The sequence below is a fragment of the Triturus cristatus genome, chromosome 5_1 (assembly GCF_964204655.1).
Source record: "Triturus cristatus chromosome 5_1, aTriCri1.1, whole genome shotgun sequence".
Classification (NCBI taxonomy): Eukaryota; Metazoa; Chordata; class Amphibia; order Caudata; family Salamandridae; genus Triturus; species Triturus cristatus.
The window spans coordinates 961089648-961116838 of record NC_140587.1 but is presented as its reverse complement, the minus strand read 5'-3'; the positions used below and the strand labels follow the sequence as shown (position 1 = coordinate 961116838).

Sequence of the window (27191 nt, the reverse complement as noted above, 5' to 3'; positions counted from 1 at the left end):
CATCTCAGAGGCACCCATCATGCAGATGGCAGAATCTCAAATGTTCAGGGTTTGCCAATCCCCACACTAACAGCAGAACACGGAGCGGAGATAGATAAAGAAATATCAGTTGAAGAAGATGCTGCTGCTAGGAGGAGTGGAGGAGTGTGGCTCAATGGTTAGAGCGGCAGACCCTGAAGCAGAGTTCTGGCCAGGGACCAGGGTTCGATTCCCGCCTCGGCAGGGCTCGGGCTCAATTTCCTCGGACCTGTCTATTCTTGCCTCAGTGCCTATTCTAATCATGGGCCCCACGCTGCAACTCTGGGCAATAGCTTGCTTAGCCTCCACACCGGCCCCAACAGCGCTAAGGATGCCTGGCTTCACCCTGGGGGTGCCCAGGAGTGGACACTTCACAGGGAAAGCCAGGAGGGGTTCCACAGCGGTATGAGTATCAGTGCCAGGAAACCGCAAAAGGAGACACCGCAAGGTGGCCGTCTGGTGACAGTGCGCTCTATAAGTACCTTGACATTTAATTGCTTTCTATAGGAAAAGCAATGGGAGAGGGTTCCTGGTGGGATTTTATAAAATCACGGCATCTGGAATAACTATTATACGTAAAACTATTTCCAACAGTCAGACTTGAAGGAGCAATGCAACCAGAATTTAACAAAGCATGCATTGCACTCATTCCCAAAGCAGAGAAGGATATACTTTGCTGTGAATATTTCAGACCTATTTTATTTATCAACAGTGACATTAAAATTCTAGGGAAAATTCTGGCATTGACACTAAAGACAGCCATCAACTTTCTGGCACATGAGACGTAAGTAAGGTACATTTCAAATCGCTCATCAAGGAATCATAAGCGTACACTATCGCATCTAATTTGGCTCTCAAGCAATACAACGGATTATCGTGTGGCCCTCTTGCTCAATCCAGAGAAGGTTTTTGAGTGGAATGGTGCTATCTTTTCAGGACACTTGAAAGAATGAACCTTGGACCCAAGTTCATAGCCATGGTACATGGCTTACATAGCAATCCTTCTGCCCTTGTTAATTGTAATTACTTTTTGTCTGACACTTTTGCGATTGATAGAGGGACCCGACAAGGCTGTCCCCCCTCCCCTCTGCTATTTGTCTACGCCAATGTGCCACTGGTGATTGCGATTCATCACACAAAAACCATTTCAGGTATTGTCACCTAGCCAGTGAACTTAATTTCATACTTAATGTTGAGGACATCCTTCTTACCCTGGAGAATCCAATATCCTCCATCCTACCTCTTACGTACATCATTTCAGGCTTCTCTGCTTTCTCAGGGTACCATAACAACTGGTCCAAAAATTAAGCTCTTCATTTGACTCCTCTCACGACGGCCTCTGCTTTTCATGGCTTGACCTTCTGTTGGAACTAATCCACTATGAAATATCTCAGCCTTCTGATGAGTCAAGATCTATCAACCATAGTCAAAGATAATGCTGAAATACTGAACGATCAAATGGGTAAGGATTTGGAGAAAGTTGCAACTCTCATAGGAGAGCTGGATACAGATTATCAAGATGGTGACTACCTAACATTTTAATTATCTTTTAGGGATGTTGCCTATCCCAGTACACAACAAAACACTTCACCTTATTGACCAGCATGTCAAGATTTATAATTGGCAGGGCTCCATCACTTGATTATCTAGCACAAAGCTCCATGTGGCTACCACAGCTGGTGCTCTCACCATCCAAACATAAAAATGTATCATATGGAGCAGCATCTTTCCCAAATAAAATATAATTTTCATTCTGCCTTGGATAGGCCGGTATGAGTCTTATTAGAAAGTCATCAACAAGGGGGTGTAACAGGCCCTTCTGTCTTCTACTTTAAACTGAACAAAACTATTATCAGATTCTAACCCGATCCTGTATAGGACACATAGGATTTGGGTCACCTGCCACGAATTCCTGAAAAATCCTTTTTTGCATTTAAGAAGCCTTTTGTGGAATAACTTGGAAATTCATATTTCTGGTAATGCCTTATATTGGTCGCTGGATTTACTGGGGGATCCATAACTTAGGTCAAGTACTAGTAAAGGGCGTAATGAAATCTTGTGAGACTTTACACACAAAATTCAGCTGAGTCCATCTCAGTTCACAAACTATTGCTTCATGGGCAAACTTAAGAATGCGTCTTTTACACTGAATACCTCTACGGTTCATGAATATTTGGTTAAAATGAGGCACTTATAAGAAACTAGTTTTAGGTTTATATGGAACCCATACATACTATACTACAAAATACCTGAGGCCCTACTTCACAAGCTGTGGCAACGTCATCTTACTAAAGATAATTCTAAAGAAGAAAGGAGGAAAGGATACTTACACAAAATAAGGGGATTTGGGAAGCCAGAATGAAGTTCAGCTTTTACAAAACGTTAAATAATTGGTACTGGTCCCCATGTACATTTTATAGAGCTACATTAAAACAAATAGCCCAATGTTGAAGATGTACTCATCAAAGTGCTGGTACAGCACATCTTTCTGTGGTCTTTTGAACATGTGCAATAATAGAGACAACTCTGAGGACAATTGCAATCCACCAGTGATCTTTCCATCCAACTTTAAATGGTAATTGGAATTCTTCATGATATGCAGAATATAGTCAGCATCACCAAATATACAAAAAGGTAAATGGATATGGCACTAGGAGTGGACAAGTTTTGTACTCTATGCCATTGGAAATCCACCAACCCCCTGACAATAGTAGGGAGGCAAGATATCATGGCAACAGTCGCCTCATACAAAAGTGTAGTGTATTGGTTGAATGACCAGTTGGCTAAATTCAGAGAGCTCTGGAGAGCTTACCTTTCTTGATATAATTTTATATTGTAAGGTTCTTGTAACTTGAATTCAACTACTGACTTGCACACTTGAACCTAATACTATGAAAGGATCTAATTTTGAATAATGTTGAAGGCCTCTGGAAATTTTAAAAGACATTTAGGAAAGTTTTGAAAAGTTCCAGAAACACTCTGTAAAGTTTGTATTTGTTTGCTCTAGGCAAGGCTTGGATTATGTCATGCACATTCATAATGATAATACATATAACTTTAATGCTCACATATAGCGGTTTGTTACTTTAAATCTCTTGCTAAGTCAGAATACTACTGTTTATTGCCTGTTTATGTGCATATTGGGGTTAATGTATTCTGTTAAGTTAGCCTCTACTCCTCTTCCATTTTGTCTACCAGTCCCCATTTTGTGGTTCTGCGGGGACCTTTTGTAAATTAGAAGTTACATGTTCACTGGAAAGCTGGTTGTACTGATAATACTTGCGTGCCACAGTAAGGAGTCCTGCCCTGCCGAAGGGCCAAAGTGCACAGATGTCTTATCTGTTAGCCTACCAAAGCCTGTAACCTCCCTTGCCTATCTAAGAAAGTGACGTGGGTAGGGGGTTTATCAGGATTCAACAGTTCAGCATGTACGCGTAAAATGCCATAAGAGGGTTATGTAAAGTGTGATGTAACCATGACAAAGGGGTTGTGTAACCATTATGTAACAATGACAAACTGGTTTCAATGTGTTTCACGAGGCACCGAAAAGTATAAATGGCATGTTTGAACTTGTACTTGTTAGCCCCCTCCCTTGGGCACTTGAAGTGTCTGTATGATGGGACTCCTCTCATAAGATTTAATAAACTTGTGTTTTGTTCCACTCCAGTGTCGATCCTCATTTTGTGAACCCGTAGACTAAAGGTGTCCCTGCACCAGTGAGAAAGATAAAAATCTCACTTCTACAATAATACATGATTGTTGACATATATAAAAAAATCTTAAAGATATTTGAACAAGAAAAAAAGGATACCCCAGTGCATGCAAAACAAAGTTGTGTTTGCTCTATTTAAGAAAGATAAGAATACACAAACATACATTTGAAACAAAGTATTTGCTAATTGCATTTAAATTGAAAATTCTTGCACTTTCTGCACAACATCATAGTTACAGGTTTTATCCTTGTTTGAACTGGGGGTCTCTAGTTGGCAGAGGTAGGTACCTTTGACCAAATAGGGACCCTTGCTTCTAAGTCAGGGAAAGGGGATTACACTACTGGATAACCCCTGCTCACCACCTTGGTAGCTTGGCACGAGCAGACAGGGTTATCTAAGAGGCAGTGTGTTAAGAATTTGTGAACACACAGTTATACAGTGAAAACACTACAGATGGACACCACACAGGTTTTATAAAAATAAGTATTCTTTATATAGATTTAACACAAGACCATAAACGACAAAAATCCACAATACTGTACTCAAAATTGACTTAAAGATGGTAGAATTAACTTAGTTCAAGTTGATGGTAAATGCGACACAGTTCTCACAAAAGTACCTGGATGCGTAATGCAAAATAAACAAAAGGCTCGCAGCGTTGGAGATGCGTCAGTTCCTTGCTGTGGGGGAGACGATGCGTCGCGCTTCAATGCTTGCGCAGAGTAGGGGATGCGTCCTGATCCTGACCGGAGAGGAGGTGATGCGTAGATTCTCGTGCTGCAGCCCGGTTGCGATGCGGTAAGATGGCGCCTCGATGCGATGCGACAGTCATGTACGATGCGATAAGATGGCGCCCTTGATGCGACGATGTTGGGACGATACGGGCATGCCCTGGCAGCCTTGCGGCAACTCTGTACTTTGGAGCCACGACAGGCCCTGCGACACGCTTCTTCGATGATGTGACGGCGACCCTCACGGTTGCGACACGCTTCTCCGGTGATGCAACAGCTGCGACAAAGGCACGCTTCTGGGAGATGCGGCGGCGACACGCTTTTCAGACGATGCGTTGACTACAGCTGCGGCTGCGACGCGCTTCTTGTTGCGTCGCGCTCCCAGCGACACGCAGGCTTCTGTAGATAGAATTCCCAGCAAGGAAATTCAGGGGGGAGCTGGTGGTTAAGTCTGTTGTCCCTGAGACTTCAGCAGGAGGCAAGCACAAGTTCAAGCCCTTGGAGAAATATTCTGCAAGATGATGAAGTACACTCAAAAGTTCCTTCTCCTCTCCTTGGCACTGAATACACCACTGTAGGCCAACCCAGCAACACAGTACCATGGCAGGGGGGCAGTCCACTCCTACAGCTTCCTTTGGTTCTTCTCCTTGGCAGAGGTTTCTTCTTGTTGTTCCAGAAGTGATCTAAAGTCTTGGGGTCTGGGTCCCCATATTTATACTACTTTTCTCTTTGTTCTCTGAAGGCAGAGAGGCCTTTACCTAGTCCAAACCAGTTCAGGTCAGTCCTGGAGCACTTTGTTTACCGGACTCCTTCTTTCCTTTCAGAGTGCAAGTTATCAGACACACCACAGGAGGTGGAGCCAGCATTGTGGAGGGAAGGCACAGCCCTATTCAGGTCCCAGGCGCAACTCCTCCCACCCATCTACATGCAGATCTTCCTATTCAGCCCTGTGGTGACTCACCAGCTCCCCTGGAATCTCCCAGCCCCTGTCTCTCACAGAACCATACACACAATACACAACCTAGCAGAGGCAGGCTTAGATAGTTAAGCAAGAAAATACAGACTTTCTAAAAGTGGTATTTTCAAACACAGAATGTTAAAACCAACTTCACTAAAAGATGTATTTTATCATTCTGAGTTCAGGCATACTAAACTCGGATTTCTACCTAGGTCCCTGAGTCAGTTAGGATTATAAGCTGTAATAATCAAACTGCCCATTCTTGCCTATGGGGAACAGATAGCCTTGCAATAGTGAAAAACGAAAATGGCTGTAATTCACTATTAGGACATGCCACACACACCAGGGCATGTCCTACCTCATACTTACAATACACCCTGCCCTTGGGCCTACCATAGGGGTGTCTGATATGAAGATAAGGGAAGGTTTAGGGACTGGCAAGTCAGCACTTGGTCAGTCAGCATGGCAGTACCAGACTGCACATAGGCTCTGCAATGGCAGACCTGAGACACACTTTACAAGCTGCTTCTGAGGGTGGCACAACCAGTGCTGCAAGCCCACCAGCAGCATTTAATTTACAAGCCCTGGGCACACATGGTGCACTGTACTAGGGTCTGACAAGTAAACCAAATAACCCAATCATGGAGTCACTAATCATTACATCAATTTAACATAGGGAGCACTTGCACTGTGGCACTGAATGGCAGTGGCACAGTGCCCAAGGCATCTAAACCAGCAAAACATATCAAAAACAGAGGAGGCAATTAGAAAAAACTGGAAGGGAGTCTCACGCCAATGGTACCAGGTCTAACAATCCTGTTATGCACGTGGGTGTGCTAAATAAATGATTTTTGTAAACGATACCTCTGTAGAGGTGCTGTGTACTTTCGCTGGGGAAGAAGGATCAACGTGGGTGAATTTATGATTATATATATATATATTTTTTTTTTCTCAGGCCCCGCTTGACGAATCCCCCCGAGACTTTCAGGGTAGGAGCGGAGCGCCCCACCTATTTTGAAAATTTCGCGAGGATTCGTCAACCGGCGCCAAAGTTATTCCAAATAGAATGTTGCGGATTTCCTATGGAAACACGGTCCTAACTATAACTATCTATATATATATATATCTATATATTCACTGAAAAAACCATAGGTTTCACACATGTTATAGTTAGCTGTACATTTTACTGATAAAAAACCAATGAAATTCCCCCGTTATAGTTACTGTAGGCAACTATAACTCACGCGACCGTAATCCTCTGCTGATGCTAATACTGTATTTAGACACTTATTTGCCCATGTCTTCTTCCATTAAATTTTAGCTATACATATATTACAAATATTTTTTTTTCATAAAGACACATATGTCATCAGCAGAGGATTACGGTCGCGTGAGTTATAGTTGCCTACAGTAACTATAACGGGGGAATTTCATTGGTTTTTTATCAGTAAAATGTACAGCTAACTATAACATGTGTGAAACCTATGGTTTTTTCAGTGAATTTGCAAGGTTTTTTAAATGCTAATTCCTAACTATAACGTGTGTGAAACCTATGGTTTTTTCAGTGAATTTGTATGGTTTTTTAAATGCTAACTTACTTTACGCCATTCGTGGCGTGCGCGCCCAGTTAACGCAGTTCGTTCCGTGCGCGCACGGTGAGCACGCGGTGCGCTTTGCGCACCGCGCGCCCACTTTACGCAGTTACTGCCATGCACGCACGGTGGTCACGCGGTGCGCTGCGCGCACCGCGTGCCCACATTATGCGGGATGGGCCATGTACGCACGATGCGCTTCGCGCACCGTGCGCACATGGGGGACATATTATGCGCATCGTTTTGAAATGTTTTGTTTATCATTTTCGTTTGACTGATATGCCATGCACAAATGGTGCCCTTTGGGCACCATTTGCACATGGGGTGGGGAGAGTGTGGATATTTTTTTTTTTTTGGCCAAATTTTTACCGTACGCGTACGGTAAGCGTAATCGGCGATTATTCAAAAAAAAAAAATTTTTTTTTTGGCCTTGGGGGTTATTTGGGGGCCCGTATATCACTGCTGGGTGATTATTATCTCAATATACTGCCCCTTTACACATTTTTGGGCTTCATTTATGCTGCCCCACTCAGAGTGCGAGAGAGAAAATGGCGGCCGCAGCTTCCTGGTTTCGGCCGATTCGAATGTTTACTAAGATCTAAGAGCCAATCAGAATCGCGCTCGCGCACGTCACCGTACGCGTACGGTAAGCGCACCGTAAGCGCACCGTAAGCTGGCTCAGATATATATATTGATTTAAAGGCTATTTTCTCAGAATCTACTGAACAGATTTACACCAAACCTACAAAAGGCACTTCCTTGACCAGAGGACTACCTCTCTGCCAAATTTCAAGTAATTCTGTTCAGCCGTTCGGGCTGTAGCTGTGTCTAAAGGTCCTATGGAAAAATGCATGGGAAAAACGCGTTTTGGGACCCCCCTTTTATCTCAGCCCCCGCTTGACGAATCCCCCCGAGACTTTCAGGGTAGGAGCGGAGCGTAGCGCCCCACCTATTTTGAAAAATTTGCGAGAATTCGTCGACCGGCGCAAAAGTTATTCAAAATAGAATGTTGCGGATTTCTTATGGAAACGTGGTCCTAACTATAACTACCTACTGGCAACCGCCAGTAGGTAATATATATATATATATATATATATTCACAGAAAAAACCATAGGTTTCAGGCACGTTATAGTTAGGAATTAGCATTTAAAAAACCTCAGAAATTCACTGAAAAAACCATAGGTTTCAGGGGTGTTATAGTTAGCTGGACTTTTCACTTGTACAAAACCACTGAAATTCCCCCGTTATAGTTAGTTCAGCTAACTATAACTCGCGCGCCCGCAATGCACTGCTGATGACGTGACATATTACATCACTCATGACATGGTCAGTGACATCACTCATGACATCACTGATGACATCTCAAATGACATCACTGATGACATCACTGATGACATCATCCAGTGAATGTGTGTTTTTCTGAAAATTAAATATGTTTTATATATGTATATCTCAAGGTCGATGGAAGAATAAATGGGTATATAAGTGTCTAAATGGATGATTTGTTTTGGAAAAATTGATTGTGTAACTGACTGATTAAGTGTATCATAGTGAATACATGGCTTAGTGAGTAATGTTTAAATATGTAAATATCTGTATCAGTCTCTCACTTTGTGTATAAGTGGCTGCATGGGTTGGTGAGTAGCTACATGGGTGTCTACATAGGTTATTAGTTGGTTTTTTGAGTATCAGTCTGAGTGTCTGCATGGTTCGGTGGGGGGTATTACTTAGTGCATAGGTGCATGAATGAGTGACTCACTGTTTGTATGTGTTGAAGATAGCATGTGTGCAGGACTGTGTGGGTGGATGAGTGTGTGTATGGGTGTGTTAGTGAGTGAATGACTGTCTCAATAGTGTCTTTATGAGTAACTTCATATGATTTAAACTAGTATATGTGACTATTGGTGTATATAAGTGAGTATATGTGAGAGTGAGAGATTGAAAGAGTTCCTGTATGAATAAGTATGTGTTTCTATAAGTGATTGTTTAAAAGACTAAGTATGTGTAAGTTTCCGTAGAAGTAAGTGTGGTGGTGTGTGTATAACTGTATGTGCAAGTAAATGTATGTTTGATTCTTTATTAGCATGAGTGACTATGTGTGTGAGTAACTCTATGGATGAGTGGCATTGTGTAACAGGATGTATAGGTGTATGAGTACATATGATGAGTGAGTACATGTATGAGTGACTGTATAGGACTGTTGGTGAATGAGTGGATGTGTATGTGGATCTTAGAATTACTGAAGAGGTTGTTGTAACTGGTATTGGTATGTCCATTGTTTTGAAAATTTTAGTCTCTATTTTTGAATGTGTGTATCAAAGGTTATATTAGGGTGAGAGGAGGTCTGCCACTCTATCACAAGGATGATGTCATCAGTGATGTCATCAGTGATGTCATTTGAGATGTCATCAGTGATGTCATGAGTGATGTCACTGACCATGTCATGAGTGATGTAATATGTGACGTCATCAGCAGTGCATTGCGGGCGCGCGAGTTATAGTTAGCTGAACTAACTATAACGGGGGAATTTCAATGGTTTTGTACAAGTGAAAAGTCCACCCCTGAAACCTATGGTTTTTTCAGTGAATTTCTGAGGTTTTTTAAATGCTAATTCCTAACTATAACGTGCCTGAAACCTATGGTTTTTTCTGTGAATTTCAAAGGTTTTTTAAATGCTAATTTATAACTATGCCTACAGAGATAGGACATGTGAAGAAAGAAGAAAAAATGCACAGAAAGAAAAAAAAGAAGTGCATAAAGAAGCAACAGAAGTCCTCAAAGACGAAGAAAAGTGCAGGAAGAAGGATAACGTGCAGAAAGAACAAAAAGAAGAGCAGAAAGAAGCCTTGTTGCAAAATCATCCTGTACCCTCAACTTTTTCAGACGGATACTAGTGGTAACTGAGTCTGACTAACCAGTCCTAGAGCCAGTGCTATGTTAAAAGACACTTAGAATACAGTTAAAACACCTACATACACTAGGGAACATTATGCGTTGGGGTCCCCCTGTGATTAGCATGACCTCCTTTGTAAGCCCCTAGTATATAATGGGGCAGGGGGATTAAAACTACCTCTTAAAACAGGCCACAGGGCGTTTTTGCACACGTTAACTCAGGCCCCGTCCCCTCCCTTCACCACTGTGTAAACACGCCCTGTGTCCGTTTTTAGTTGGGAGATTAAGTTCATTTGAATCCGGAGGGTCCCTAGGGTCCAACTAGCCCACTAGGTACCTCCAGTAAGTGCCAGAGAGCTGCGTTGCAGAGAGGTGTAAAACGTGGCACGGCCTGGACCACCTCTCTGCAATGCAGCTCAGTGGCACTTACTGGAAGCACTTGGTGGGCTAGTTAGCCCCCAGGGGCCCTCAGTATTGAAGGGAAATTATATCCCCAATTTAAAACGTGCCATAGTGCGTGTTTGCACACGTCACCTCAGGCCCTGTCCCCTCCCTTCACCACTGTGTAAACGCGCCCTGTGGCTGTTCTAAGTTGAGAGATTAAGTCCCCTTGAATCCTAAGGGTCCCTAGGGTCAAACTAGACCACTAGGTACCTCCAGTAAGCGCCACAGAGCTGCGTTGCAGAGAGGTGTAAAAAGGGGCTTGGCCTCAGAACACCTGTCTGCAGCGCAGCTCCCTGGCGCATACTGGAGATGCCTGTTGGGCTAGTTGGCCCTCAGGGACACTCAGTATTGAAGAGGAATTAATTCCCCAACTTACAACTTGCCAGGGGGCGCGTTTGCAGAGTGCTGCAAGGAGGGGGCGTGGCCTCCGGCACTATGCCAGTCTTTTATTCCATTAAATTTTTTAAGAAGGGGGGATGTGTGGTTCCCCTTCTTATTCTAATTTATTGGCCCTCATGACCCCATTCACCAGGGCCTGTCTCCTAATTATATTTTTTTGACCCCAATCCCCAGGGCCGGATACTGTTTTTAATTATTTAAAAAAAAATATATATTTATAGACACACCTAGGACATGCTGGACAAACCGTACGTACCTATCACCATGACGATTTGCGTGATATTCATTAAAAGGCGACTATGCATACAATGAATCCACGTGGAATGTATTTATACCACTAGTGAAGCTCTGACATGTCTGATGCCCTACCGTGCCTAATCCCGGTAGACACCCATGTCGTTTATTTATACAAACATGGGTAGCTATTGACGGGCACATTTAATACACATGCACACCAAGCCATTCAAAGAGGATTCGACAAAAATTCGACCAAAACTATGCAAGAAACCCCCCTCACGGTTAATAAAACACACATCCACTGCCGGATGTGTAATACTTTTTATTTTACTCTCTGGAAAGGGGACGAACATCACTTGAGCGTCACAGTGCGCTCCTGGCAGAGCCCAATGCTGTGTTACACCCACCATTGCCTGCTGAGTGCCACACACCTCTGTGTTGTATTCCACTAGCTAGTGCATATGCTATGACACTCTCTAGCCCATGTGCACTGTAACACCACCCCGTGAATATGTCATGCCACACTTGTCTTCGCACGGGTTATATTGCCGCATCTAACGTCCCTTCCTCGATGTGTATGTTATAACGCACAGCGCTATGCCATACATATTACAATCTGGGATCCATATCTTTGTCACAGTGCATATGCAACGTTACACTCCCCAGCACATATTTTATATTACAACTTTAGAGACTAGTTAGGTTACACAACACTGCCCTGTGCATATTACACTCCAAGGCGCATATCGCATAGCACGCGCTAGTGCCTGTGCTATCTCGCGCTCTTCAATGAATCTGTCATTGCGCACAATGTATTGCATATTATATTTCACGCCCGGTTCATCTTATATCACACTTTTTGGTGCATAGTTTATACCATACACTATATCTAGTTTTCATTTTCAATCGTGCTCTCAGGACTATGTTCTATATAACACTGTGTTCACCTACCCTTTTCACGGGCATTACTTTTTGCGATAGGGGGTGGAGGGTCAGGGGGTGTTTCTGCCAAGTGAGCCCGGAGTCAGAGTCACAAACGTCCTCTTCTTCCTGAATAAAAGTGAAATTATGCTGCATACTTGTTCATATTTTAAGTAGTTCGCACAGACACACGTTTTAAAAACAATAAAGTTCCTAATACCCGCCTTGTCTGAACAGTTAGCTTGCTGCCCCATCCCCCTCCTCCCTATCCTCTGTTGTGTGAATCCATGGACTAGCCTCCTCCCTCCTGCCATGCATGGTCTGATGTGCTGCCACTGCCCTCAATTTAGTATGATGTACCAGTCCACTCCTCCTGCCCTCCATTGCCCAATTCTATGCCCCATCATTGACCTCCTGCTTAAACTCTGTGCTTAGCTTGCTGCCCATATTCTCCTTCCCCCTGCCCTCCGATGTCTTTGTGCATGCCCCTGCTCCATCCTTTTTGCCCACCATGTTCCATGGACCTGCCACTCCTATCTACTCTGAGTGTTCTGTTGAGCTGCCACTCCCCTCCCACCTGCCTAGCATTGTCAGATGACTGTAACCTGTCCCTGCCACCTCCACCCTGCCTGTCCACATGCCATGCCCCTATCCTCTTCCTCCTGTCCTACATGGTCCATTGTACTGCCACACCCTTCTGCCCTCCCTGGTCTGTTGTGCTGCAACTGCTCCTCCTGCCCGCCCCGTGCGGTCTGTTGTGAGGCCCCTTCCCCTGAACTTTCTTGTCTGTGCACAGGTCCTGACCCTCCCTTCTATCCTCCATCGTCCTTTGTGCATGCCCCTGCACCCTCCTTCTCGCTCATCATAGCCATTGTGCTGCCACTAACCCTCCCACTTGCCATGCATGGTCTTCTGTGCTGCAATGGCCCCTCCCACCTTCCCTGTGTGGTCAGTTAGCTGCCCCTGACCCCCTCCCACCTTCCCTCCATGGTCTGTGTGTATGCCATCACAGTCTCACTGTTGCTCTTCATGGTGTGTCTTGCTTCTAGTGCCCATCCTGCCTGACCTCCATGGCTATCTTGCTGCTCCTGCCCTGCCCCCTTGCCCCCAGCCCTCTGTTTACATGTGCAGACCCCTACTCCCTCCGTCCTGGCTTGTCTGTTCCATTGTAAAGCCCCTGATCCGTCCCTCCTGCCCTTTATGTTCTGTTATGCTGCAGCTTTCTCTCCTGTCTGTCCATTATGGTCAGCTAGCTTCCATTGCCTCTTGCCCCTCTGTTCTCTGTTGTCCATGTGCATGGTCCTGTCCCCTCCCTCTTGCTTTCTATGGATTGTTGTGCTGCACTCCCGTCCAGCATGCCCTGTGTGGTGTATTGTGCTGCTGCAAACCCTGATGCCTGCCCAGCAGGGTCAGTTTGGTGCACCTCTCCATGTCCCTCCTGTCCTCTGTTATCCAAGTCCATGTCCCTACCCCATTTCCTTCCATGATCCAATGTACCATACTTGCGAGCATTTTGAACTTGGTAAGAGGGAGATTTTGAAAAAAAACTGGGGTATTGATTTTCCCCTTTGAGTTACATTGAAAAAGAGGAGATTGTAGACAGGAGACAGATCAAATAAAGCCCATTTGAGCTTAAAAACATTGGACGTTTCCTGGCTGAATCGGGTCTGTTGGCATGCATGGTTGTACTACCATTGCCTCTTCCTTCTGCCCACAATGGTCTATTACATTGCCACAGCCTCTCTTGCAAGTCCTGTATTGTTGGTTTGTTGCCCCTGCCCTCCTTTCCACTGCCCTCCATAGTCTGTTGTGCTGCCACGGCCCTTCCTGCCTGCTCAGTGTGGTTAAATTGTTGCCTTTGCACCCTCCTACCTGCCTTCAATTTTCAGAGTCCGTGCCCCTGGCCTCTGCCTCTCAACAGTATCCTAATGAACAACTAGATTGCTAACATTCTATATTTATTACAAAAGTGTGGAACGCCTGACGTCATCTTGATGTAGTCAAAACTGTAATACCTAGAGCATTTCCTTTAGAAATTACATATATGAGAGGGTCTTATTGGCATCAAAATTATGGTTAGTTTTCAAATAGCGACAAAGCACTTTTAAATTATTTGTTATCTTTATGTTTTTTTATCCAGTTGACCACTTGATTAAATGTTGCACTTAGGGGAGAGGATGTGGTGTTACTTCCAGAACTGCAGACTTTGCAACTGGGGAACCAGGTTGGAGTTTCTGCTTCAGCTCGACATTCTGTGATTCTGGTCAAATCATTTAGTCTCCCCATGTCTACAACCAAAATGAATTTGTTCTTGTGTGATGTAACCAATGCTCATGTAAAGCACTCCAATACCTGACAAGTCTGCACTATATAACACTGCAAAAACACAAAATAATAAGTGTTTTGCACACTTATATCATTGGGCTATATTTGGGCTACATCTGGGTGATTTTGGGCTACATTTGGGCTCTTTTGTCTCCGGTGGCCATCTTGGGAGATTTATTTGTTATGAAGTTTCCTAATTTCCTCATGTACTGCAGTCTCCTCAGTAGGAAATGCTTTCAGTTTTTTACTTTGATTCCATCTTTAAGGTATTCAGATATGTCACACATTTGCCATAAATTCTGAATGTTAGCACTCTAGTTGCTCATTAGATCACTGTAGTAAAACTACTGTTCGCCATGGAAGTCTGCTCCTGGTATTAAAAGTGCATGTTTCAGTCTGCATGTCAGAATTTTTTAATGAAATAGAAGAGGATTTGAGAAGTCACTCAAAATGTGCCCTCATTTTCTTTCTTCAGCATTAATCATAATTTCTATGGCAAAATGAACCCCCTCATTTTGTTCCTTTTTAAATTAAATGTTTTAAGAGTTACCACTTTAATCCAAGCAAGATGGCTTCAGGTGTGCCATATGTTTATCATCAGTAGGACTGTTAGCGCTCTAGTTGTTCTTTGGAACACTCTGGGAAGCTGCAGTAGAACACAAAGGAATCAAATGACAGTCTCTGCCCTTGTTGGATGTACATGTTTTACTGAGAATGTCAGACTTCATTCTCACATGACTGAGATAATGTGAATTTACAGAAAATAAGCTCTCAGTTTAGCTTATAGATCACCTTCCAAACCTCTGTGGGAAAAGCATGAGAAAATATTTTTCTCTCAATCATGATATCCCAGCAGAAGGCTTTCTCACATGGTGAAATCACCTTAGAACATACCACAATTCCTAAAATGAGTATGGTACCATCAAAAATGATTTATAATGTAACTAAAGTCTTAAAACCTTCTATTAACTGCAATGCTTTTTAATGAGGTGCTATCATGTATATTGGTCCCAAGATGGCTGCCAACACTTCTTGGATGAAGTGCTGACAGCCAATCAGATCTCAGGATGAGATGTGTGGTTAGGCTCCGCCCACATATATATATGATTTTACTTTTGATTTACTCAGGAACTACTGAACAGATTGACTCCATATATGCAAAAGGCACATCCCTGAGCTGAGGACTACCTCTCTGCCAAATTTCAAGTAATTCTGTTCAGCCGTTCGGGCTGTACCTTGGACTAAAGGTCCCTATGGAAAATTGCATGGGGAAAATGCGTTTTGGGACCCCCTTTTTTCTCAGCCCCCGCTTGACGAATCCCCCCAAGACTTTCAGGGTAGGAGCGGAGCGGAGCGCCCCACCTATTTTGAAAATTTCGCGAGGATTCGTCAACCGGCGCCAAAGTTATTCCAAATAGACCGCCAGTAGATAGTTATAGTTAGGACCGTGTTTCCATAGGAAATCTGAAAATTCTATTTTGAATAACTTTGGCGCCGGTTGACGAATCCTCGCGAAATTTTCAAAACTAATGGGGCGCTCCGCTCAGCTCCTACCCTGAAAGTCTCGGGGTGATTCGTCAAGCGGGGGCTGAGAAAAAAGGGTGGTCCCAAAACGCGTTTTCCCCATGCATTTTCCCATTGGACCGTTAGTCGAAGGTACAGCCCGAACGGCTGAACAGAATTACTTGAAATTTGGCAAAGAGGTAGTCCTCAGGTCAGGCATGTGCCTTTTGCATATATCTGTTGAGAAGTTCCTGAGAAAATTGCAGTTAAAAGCACATAAATATCTATAAGCGCGCACCGTGCGCACACCGTGCGCGCACCTTAACGTGTGCGAGCGTAATTTTGATTGGTGGATTCATGTCAGTCAACATTCGAATCAGTCGAAATCAGGAAGTGTCGGCCGCCATTTTGTGTGTTTTGTGTGTGACAGTGAAAAAGAAAGGTGGAGAACGTGAAAAGGGGGCAGGGTAGAGAGTTCCTAACCCCCTAGCCTTTGTCAAGGACCCCGAAGGGTGAAAAAACCATTTTTTTTTTCAAAAAATCGCGGGGTGCGAGCACCGTGCGCGCACGGTGAAAATCCTTAAAAAATATATATATATATTTTAAACGAGCCATTCCATATTACAGGATACAGTCAATCTATAACTATATACATAGGTAGCTTATTGTAAAATAAATATATAAAAAATATAATAAAACATACATAACTTAGCATTTAAAAAACCTTACAAATTCACTTAAAAAAAACCATAGGTTTCACACACGTTATAGTTAGGAATTAGCATTTAAAAAACCTGGCAAATTCACTTAGAAAACCACAGGTTTCACACATGTTATAGTTAGCTGGACATTTCACTCGTAAAAAACCATTGAAATTCCCCCGTTATAGTTAGTTCAGATAACTATAACTCGCGCGCCCGCAATCCACTGCTGATGACGTCACATATTATAAAAGAAGACATGCTGGCAAAATAAAATTTTCCAAGAGCATGCACTCCATTACACAAATATAGAAAGAATAATTCACATCAGACTACTGTGATCTGTGGTGCTACATACATCTACATCCTCAGTATCTTCCATTGCCTTAAAACGGCCGTATGTCGGAACCACACAGGCATTACCATGCATGCCTTAACAACATAGTCCGAACCACGAATGAGTCTTTACTGCGCATTCCTTGACCACGCAAGTTGTTATAATCACTTGCCTTAGGGAAAGCTCTGGACTTCGAATAGTATAATTTACTATTCCAACTTTAGTCTGCGCAACAGTAGGGAAAGTGTTGGACTTAAAGTCCAACATCAGCCCAACAACACTTTCCTTTAGGCAGGTTTTTGTAACGACTTGTGTGGCAAAGACTCATTCGTGGTTTGGACCACGTTGTTAGGGCAATCTGTGATTTGAGCCACGATGTAAAGGCAGTTGCCCCCTTGAAACTGTTTCCAATGGAGGTTAAGGGTACCAGTGGGGAAAAGCTCTAAAGTCAGTCAAGAAACTGACAATAGTACTAAGCAAAACTCTTAACTCACCCTAAATGACCACAGGTAATCCAGAGCACACAGCATGACACTATGCATCATTCAGAATGAGCTAAAGTATTTGTATAGTGGGATGACATTTCGTTTTCAATTAAAATATGTACTGTCTTTTTATAGTGTAGTGTACATCCATTGTAGCCGTAACTTTTTTTGTCTTGTTTTTTTCAATTAACAGATGTAGAATATCTAGTGCTGTATTACAACAAATAGTGTTGTACTTAAGCACTTTAAATATCATGTGTGACTTTTAAGCAACGCTGTGACACCCAGAAAGATGACAAGGCAGAGATCCCCTGCTGAAATTCATGAGTGCCCTTCAAGTTACACTTAGATTCATGCTTACAGATATAATAGTGCAACACATACCTATATATGAAAATGTGTATCAAGTATGATCAAGAACATGCCCTTCAAATAACTAAATGTCACTGTGCAACACTTCTTTTCGTTCTCTTTGTTGAATGTACTTTTACGGTACTGTATGTTACTATTGCCCTTGATGGACACGAAAAAAGGTACACTAAGAACTATGTTGCAATTTCATACACATGTGGTTTTTACTGAGAATTCGAACTCCTACACATCTTGTTTCTCTAAAATCATTATTGGGCTCTTAATTGGAGCATGCTTATTTATTTATATATTTTTTGCAGCATTTGAGGCGGGTTGCAGAATACATCTGCCATACTTCGTGGAAGCTGAAGGTATAAAAATAGACGCTTTCATTTTCTCCTTGCTGATCTCACATCTACCACACACTCTTTAATTGTTTTGTACTCCTGATACACCAGTGATACCAGGTACCGGGCAGTAGAAAATTAAAGTGAAAGGATACCGGCTCAGACAAGTCAATTGCTTGAAGGAATTAAAGACGGAGGTGACGATTTAATGACATAGGAAAGACAACTTGAAAAATCAGTATTTACTCAAGATATACAGAAGAAAATTATGTTAGACCAAGAGTCTGGGTTCAGACCAGGTAGAGGCACAGATCCAGCCATTATATACACCATGTGGGATGACCTAAAACTCACAGTGTCCATGAACAGAGTGGCCGTCTATTGATTCTGGATATATCAGCTGCATTTGACACTGTCCACCACCGCAAACTACTTACTACAAAGACTCCATCATCTGACAGTACATGAAAGTGCTTTAAAATGGATTGCTTGTTACCTTAGAGACAAACATTGTGTTGTTTAGCTACCATCTTTCACATCAGCTCCTCACATCTAAAACTATGGCGTCTCTCAAAGGTCCTTCATTTCCCCTCTAATATTCAACATCTGCTTAACCCCCTTACTGAACCTGAATAAATCATTCAACCTCACTTGTTACAACTGTGCTGATGACATCCAAATCATTGTAAAATTGGATGGCCCAGAAGACATCTATAACACAAACCTTGATGACTATCTTTGCGCCATAAACACATGCATGATGAATAAACACCTAAGGCTCAACACAGCAAAGACGGAACTCATGAGCTGTGGAAAATGGCAAAAATACCAACCTACCACCATAAGGCCCAAGGAACCAGAGGCCCATCCAACAACATAAGTAGAAGTCAGAAACCTAGGGGTAACCATAGATTCCAACCTACTCTTGAAACCACGTCAACAAGGTCATAAAGAATGCCTTTTACACAATGAAAATACTGCTCTGCATCTTTCAACACCTTGAATACCAACAAAAACTATGAACCACCCTTCCATTCTTGATCTCCAAACTTGCCTATGTCAACAGATTATATCCTTGATACCACATCACCAATGTCACAAAGAGTGTCTTCTACACACTGAAAACACTGTGTTGCATCTTTCCATCCCTAGGATATCAACAAAAACTACAAATCATTTCCAGACTCGTCATCTCCAAGCTTGACAATGCCAGCAGCCTATACCTTGGTGCACCTATTTTCATCATAAGCACAAGAAAACGAACCCAGAATGCTGTGGCATTACTCCTTCTCCGCCTTCACCTAAAAAACAAGAACATGACTCCAGTCTTGCAATCACTCTACTTGATAACTATAGCCAGAAAGGCAATGTCCAAGGCACTCTCCATTGTCCATATAGCATCCTAAGGAAAATGACCATTATACCCAAGGCCACTGGAATCATGAGACAATGCGGCATAAAGCAGCACATTTTGTGACAGAATTTCTAGATTCTATTGTCTTTTTACTCATGTTAACACTGTCTGGGCATAGGTTCCACCTCATTAGTAACAATTCAACACTCAAATACACTGATAAACAATTCAAAGTTGACTTTGGCAAAGGGCCTTCCACTGCGAGGCAACAAGTGTTGCCACATTGTTATTAATTTTTGACCCAGAAAATGATTTTGGGCAAAATATGCAAATCATACAGCAGATAATGAATTGTGAAGTAAAAGCAGCAAATCCATAATTATGCAAGAAAATAAAGTCACTGAGTCGAATAATTCTGAACATGCCTACAAGTTAAGTTCAAACAATACGAACAAAACTCGACACTGCGCTCCAGGCTTTCACTACAGATCTTTTACAACCTTAGAATGAGAAATACATAGGAGGCACTGCTTTCTCGGCATAAGCCACCAAGCTCTTAAATTAACAACCAGCCAAGATTTGAAACACCATGGAGCATATAGATTTCAGAAGACAGTTGAAAACATGGCTATTTCAAAGACACATGCATCATTCCACAACCCTGGGACCGAACCTGGAAAGAAAATCTCACCTTCAAGGGCTGTCTGCAGTTTAAGGCCAGCAGACTGGGAACTGCCCAACCAGCAAACTAATTTCTACATCCAGGTATGCTAAATACAGCTGACCTGTGTATAATTTTACTAATGTCAATTCAAACATCAGATTGGACAACACAGTGCACTAAACATCTCAGTAGGCTTTGATTATAAGAAAACCCATAAACGTATCTGCAGAGGTGCTGAATGCGGCCAGCTTACTGAAATTATTAAACTCCACATCTATCGCTCACATATAAGCGCTATGTCCCAGACCTCGGTGGTCATCACGCACTATATGGAAACACTTCCCGCAAAGGAAGTGCTTTAAAGGGAAATACACAGGTGCTGGTACTTTCTATTTAGAGTACCTGTTCACTTCTGAGGAGTGATGGCACTCTCCCATTAAATGTATTGCAGTAGACCTGTGCAGGTACTCGCCCTTGTAAATTAAGCCAGCATTGGCATACCCAATAGGTCTCGCCTTTGGGACCTTATAAGTATTTAGTTATGCAGCAGGTCCAAAAGGCGAGACCTATTGGCTATGTCAATGCTTGTTAATCTTTTGTGCGGGCCACATAGTGCTCTGAAGTATGCAGTGGAGCATTTTGCATCTCTGAGTCTTGGTGCCGGGGTTGTGAATTAAGTGTTTAGTGCTGCTGAAGAGTAATACGGAATCCCCCTAGGAAAGCCTGCTTACAAGCCACTTCCTTTGGATGCTTGTTTGTCTATTCAGTTTCTTTACTCGTATTACCTACCCCTTCATTGCCATCTCCCATTTTATATGATTTGAAACATTAGCAAGGAGGTCTAAGTGCTATTGAAACATAAATAAATGAATAAATATAAGATTTACAATGTAACACGCTCAGTCATAGGTTTAAAGAGGGCCCTTCAGACGTTGTACCTGTTCCGGAAGGGGCATTCCTGCTCCACCCAGGGTCTTTGCATATATCTTATTTGCATTTTATTTTAGATGTTTACTATAGTCCAGGCCCAACTCAAAGGAGCAACAATACTACTACAGTGGAAGCATCTCCTACAAGAGATGCTGTACTCAGAACATTAATGGTGGAGGAGCCCTTTGGAGAGAAGATCATGGATTACATGACATATCGAGAGTGTCGGCGACATGTATCTGGGACAGCAGACCAAAGGGTTAAACACTATTGTACAATGCAAATATTGTAATCTAGCGTACATGTACATTAATACAACTGACCCTGAAAAAATTCTGTTGAGTCTGCTTGATGTCCTGTTTGTTGACGGATGCACATGTAACACACTACATACACAACGTACAACCAGTAGTGGACTAGCCTGCAGGGAAAGCATTATATTTCTACACAGTCTCGTCCCTCTGAAAGAGCAGGAGGGCTGGGAAAGTAGCAGTCACATGTCGTGCCCCGATTGTCGTGAGTTCATCCGATTTTTCGGACAACTCATCCCTTGAAAGAAGCCAGCGCTAGAAAACTACTGCTGATCAGTGATGTGTACTCCTTATGGTGCACGTCCAGACTTTAAGCATAAATGACAAGTTAAAAAAGAAAACGGTTCCATCTTCAAGTTAACGCAGGCTGGCTCGGGCCTTCAGCACCCGCCGCAGACGAGGAACATAAAACACCGCGCAGATAAATGGACATTTCAATAGAAGACTTATGAGGCTAGACAGGGCCGCCTGACAGGGAAGAGGAGCTGCTCTTCCCAGACGCTCCCAGGGGGACCCGGGGGGCAGCAGCGGCTTCCGCCCTCCCCCGCCTTCGGGATAGGCGGTGCAGACCGATGCACGGATTGGCTGAGAGCCCCCACCTGAGTTTGGTACAGGGAAAGGCTTAACGGGTTGCGTGCTGGGGGTGTAGAGTGTTATGCAGATGCCCAAATCTCATTTGTAAATCTCGTGGAGTGAAACAGCAGGAAAAGGCTGGGGTGCAGAGCTTCTGGGGCAGACAAGCCTGACACGCCATCTGTCAAAGTGAGACATACCCTCCATGTCGGGCAGAAGGAGAGAGGCGGAGGGGGTGAGGCGGCGGGGCATGTGCTTTTGATTATATATGCACCACGCACATTTTAGAACTGAAAAGTAGGAGAATTAAAAAAATATAAAACGGTGGAATGCATTTTCTCTATTGGCATATATTAAAGCAGCGGCAACTTTAGGGGGAAAGAGTGTGAATAATACACCATTTATTTTTTGCTTCAAAATAGGGAGTCTCCCGCTTGAGTCGGGCCTGCTGGCATGCATGATGCACTCGCATACATTAACGCAAGTTAACACAAGTACATACTGGGCCGTGTTAAAAAAAAAATAACACATGACCTCTACTAAGGTATGTTTTTTTAATTCACAAAAACTCCAGCTAAGAATGCCTATTGAGACTGATTTTATGTATTTTTATTTTATGTGGCTGTCTTAAAAAATCTAGCTTGGACCTGACCCTTCAGATCTACATAAAACACATGGGGTATAGATTTTGTCAGCCTGGCTGTTTCTTTGCTTGCAGTGTCATTCTCTCACGTATAATGCATTTACACCCCGTAGGTCGCAGTTATGACACTTCCTGTCTTCTTTCTTGGAGTAAATGGCATATAACATGCCATACAGTAGGGCACTAGGAGCATGAACGTCCATTTAACGATCCTAAAATTCCACTAAACAAATTTGACGCCAGAAAGATTCAAATTGCAATCATGCCATTTGGCCACATTCCAACAGCTTTGTGGTGAAAAGTAAAATCTACTAATTTTCATTACGTTTTAAATATAGCAAAAATACACAATCACAACCATTCATGGGCAAAAGAGGCTTTTACATCAAATGTTTACATTTTGATACCCTTTCATGGAGAGAATGCGGACTAGACAGTAACAAGTATTAACCAGGTCTGTGTGCTTTGCTGTTTTTCATTATTTACCTGGATGTTTATGCTTCAAGACTAATTACCTGACGAGAAGTAAAGCAGGGCGTAAAACTAAGGATGTAAGCCTGCCATTGGCTGAAATCGACAATTCAAGTGGGTTCTTTCCTTTTCTGCAAATTATGGAAAATGACTCCGAGGTAGGATAGCCAGATAAAAGCATATGTTCTTATAACTGAATATGAGATACTATATTGATACTCGAGGTAAATACAGAATTAAGTTCTATTTTTTTTTTAATACATATAAAATGAAGTAAAACATAATATTTCACCAAGGAAGAACAAGTTGGATCCCAGCACGCTCTAACAGGAATTTCTGAGAAATTCTGAAATGTTGTATCTTTGAGCCCCGCATGGAAGCGCCTTGTGTGATTAGTGAACAACGATAATATAGCAAAATAACGTAGTGCATTAAGGAGGGGGGTCCAGGGCCTACGTAGGCCAGGGTGATGCAGCCTGAATCAGAGCCTACTCATGAAAAATAAAATAAAAAAACGCGGCCCGCGCTGTTTTGAAGCACACTCGTGCTTGTGGCACCATCCGCCTTGCGGGAGCGAGCAACCATCCGCCTTGCAGGAGTGAGCAACAGCCAATTAGCATGCGCACCGCTGCTCGCTCCCGCAAGGTGGATGCCGCCACAAGCACGAGTGTGTGCTTCAAAAAGAGCAGAGCGACGGCTAAAGGCCCTCCTATGCAGTGCATGTGTGCTGCGTAGGCGAGACCTAAAAAGTGATGGTACTCAGTACCGGAAAGTACCTGCCTATTTAAAGCACTGCACATAGGATCAAAGACAACAACCTTCCAACCACACACCCTACATGGTGTAGGCAAGTGCATCAGGACCCCACAGAGGAGTAGTAGGTACTATACAAGTACTACAACACAATACAATACAACTATTATATACAGGCTATTCATAAAACATTTAGATGTATACTACACAACTACTATTTGAGCACTACTAAGTTGTTAAAAGCGAAACAAAGTTCTTCTTGGTCAACCAACGCAGACTAGGGATTACACATTTCATTTGCACCATCTATCCAGTCAGTATCTTTAGTCGGAAAGCATGTGATGCTTGACAAAGCCACATTATAGGGTTGAACTTGCATGAAAGCATGGGTGTAGGAAGTGTGGGGAATGTATCCCCTCTCGCCAGATTTTGGAGTGGAGGGGACACGGGGAACAAGTGTCAGGGGATGAGTGGAAAGAAAAGCTCCTGCTCCCTTCCACTGCTGACAGAACCATTGAAGCGTTAAAATGTTACCTAAGACAGCCCTGTTTTCGACCAGCTAACCTGCCTTCCGTCAGTGTTGATTTATTCACCGGTGACTGAGGACAAATTCCTGAGGCAAGATGTAGTCCGTTGTTTTTCAGGTTTGGGGCAGGCTCCCCATTTAGCACAAACTGTAGGCCGACCATTGTCATTCTCCATAGAATGACTATGATCAGCCAGAGGAGGCACAGCATGTGGTGCGTCTCCTTCTATCCTGGGCCAAGGGCACAGCAGGGAGGCGTCTGCCCCTGCTTCTGAGTAGGGGAGTTCACATCCTCCTGGCAAAGGGAAGTCCTGAGGGCTATTCTTCTTTGATCAGGTGATGTATCTTTTTATGTGACTCAACTCAAATACAGAAATTCAATGGAAAGCACACCTGCTCCTCGCCTGTTTATTGCAGGTTTGCCACCTAACTGAAGTGCATTGCCAGCAGATGCCCTGAGCAAGGTGTTTGCTGTGCCTTAAGGTACTGCAGTCTAGCCTTTCAATTACTTTAGTACAACACGAGGGCCCCAAGAAAGCATTTTGGAATTATCAAACAGATAAAATGTTTGATCATGTACTCCTTTTTGGGGCGGGGGAAAGTGCTTATGAACTAAACAAGTGAAACTGAACGTTTTATGTACTGCAGTTTAATAGATATGAAATCACTCTGATTTAAGTTCTTTCTGTTGTGGTGTTGACAGGGCCGGTAGGGAAATCTGGCGGTGCAAGAAGGGCTGGTCTAACAGGTCAGTGTTTGGATGTTTTTTTGGCTGTTTTATAGTCTGGTGGGTTGGTTTTTACTGTTGATTTCCCTGATATTACCACAAACATTACTTGTAGCAAGCGCATATGCATGCTGTCACCGATACCCAGGGCCACTGGAAATATACAGTTGTGCAGCCACAGCATTTTTCTAATAATTATGCATTTGCCACATAATCCATCATTTGTTGCACAACCAACAGATTTTAATGAAAAAAGTTGCTTGTTGCTCAAACGGTTCAAAAGTTACTGAAAATGCAGCGGCACATGTTGCCGCAGGGGAAGGCCCTTTGCAAAAATTGACCGGTCACCTTTCTGTTGCATACTGCTGTATTTGGATAGTAAACTGGTACTAATGAGGTATAATTAATGCTCAGACAGTGTTAACAAGTGTAACAATATCAAAATAATACTATTACAAAATGTGCCACATTCTGCTGCATAATTTGGTGCCCGGGCCTGTTTTTTGTCCCAGCCTCTAGTACTTTTGACTACCTTGCGGGTCGCACAATAAGGCTGCTGTCACGAAGGTACCCCCACCTCCCCCCAAAAGAAGCAGCGAAAGAATTTGAATCCTGAGTACAAAGTGAAGGCAGGGTCCTTGATGTGACTACAAAGGGATTGCCCCCCTATTTAGGCAGAACCAGAGAAAACCAGAAACGTTCTACCCTACCATGCCTCCCATTGCACTTCAGCAGCCCCAGCAAGACATATAAATTTCCTATCTTTACATAACCCGGCCTAGCCCCACTGCTTACCATCAACCTTTGAAAGAAACAAGTAGATGGGCCCAAAAACCTCACTCTTTCCTAACGCACACCATAGTGGCATTACACACTGCCTCTCCTTTTCTGAATGCTCCACTTCATGATGCGGCGACCTGAATGCTCCACTCAATTTGTAACAGACATCTGAGCAACATGAGGTGCTGCCTTCTCTGATTACCCCAGTCTGTGAGAAATAAAGACCATATAAAAGAGAAGGTATAGCTGTTTCAAGGCTCCCAGGTCCAGGTAAAGCACAGCCACAAATAAAAAAAAAAGTTGGGGGGGGGGGGGCTCTCTCTACCCCTGTTGTCTCTGTGCTTTGAGCCATATTTAGTATGTTATGTTTAGTATCCAACAAGACTTTTCAACCGCTTTAGAGCACTTTGACACAATAAATTTGGAATGCCAATATCAGTTTCGCGAGTCAGATGTATTCTTCTGGCCATAAATCCAGTATGGAGAGCTACTTGCTTCTCAAAATACATTATGGTGTATTGTATCTGAGGGAGAGGATGTGGCATTATATCCAGACATACCAACTTTTGAACTGGGGAAGTAGGTTCAAATCTTGGTATGGGCTCAACATCCTGTGAATGGGCATATAACTTAATCTCCCTGTACCAAAAAAAACGGAATGTGATCTTGTGTAATGTAACTGGTACTCATGAGTAAGTCTCCAATTAATTTGGATCAAGTTCCCGCTATATAAGACTGCAAAGAAAAAAGAAAAACAAAAAAAAAGCTATGTCCCTGCTTATGAATCGCTTCCAGACATGTTCTGACAACCTAATAGAACAGATGATCACAGAGGTTAATATTATACCAACCCTGTAGCACTCATATCATGAACGTTACAAGGATGAAAAGCAGATCCTGCAGAGATTCAAACCATGACCTCCAGGTTGCGTTTGGTCTTTGTCAGCAGATGTCTTGACTTCCTGAGCTACTGTACATTAGGCTATGTTTGAAAAAATAGCACCTGAACTTAGTATTAAAAATAGCTTAGTTAAATATCACGATTTCACTTCAAAACTAAAATTGTATAGGTTTGCAGGAGCCAGCGACGTGAAGACCACAGGGTCCCCGAGGCTGACCTTGTACCCCCCAGAAATGTAGTCTCCTACGCCCCTGTGCGTAAGTGCATTTATTACCTGGCCGGTGTGAGTGATCTTCTCGCCACTGGAGCTGATCTGAGCCCCATATAACCGACGAGACTCAGGGAGGCTTACAAGTTGAGAAACGGAAGGGAGGGATTTTAGGGCATTGACTCCGCGCAAAGCGGGGCGCAAAACCGCAGACATTGTAACTAACGTCCTCTGAAGGCCAAATAGGTGACTTGAATAGCAGAGGGAAAACAGTGCAGAGAGTAACGCTGCATGCGCATGTGCGAAAAGCCGGGTAACCACTAGGCGAAAAATAACACTGAAGATCCCATTGCAACTGAAGCAATTTCCCATACTATGTACGGTATTCCGTTCAG

The 27191-nt window shown here is 43.1% G+C and overlaps 1 protein-coding gene across 1 annotated transcript in view; it reads right to left on the bottom strand.

Annotated features, from left to right (window-relative positions):
• Positions 1–27088, bottom strand: part of NDUFS6 (NADH:ubiquinone oxidoreductase subunit S6) — a 119909-nt gene extending 92821 nt beyond the window's left edge. The window contains exon 1 of the mRNA XM_085606082.1: positions 26863–27088. Within this exon, the coding sequence (XP_085462208.1) occupies positions 26863–27012 (150 nt within the window). The 5' untranslated portion in view covers positions 27013–27088. The remainder of the gene's footprint in view (positions 1–26862) is intronic.
• Between the last annotated feature and the right edge of the window lie 103 nt (positions 27089–27191).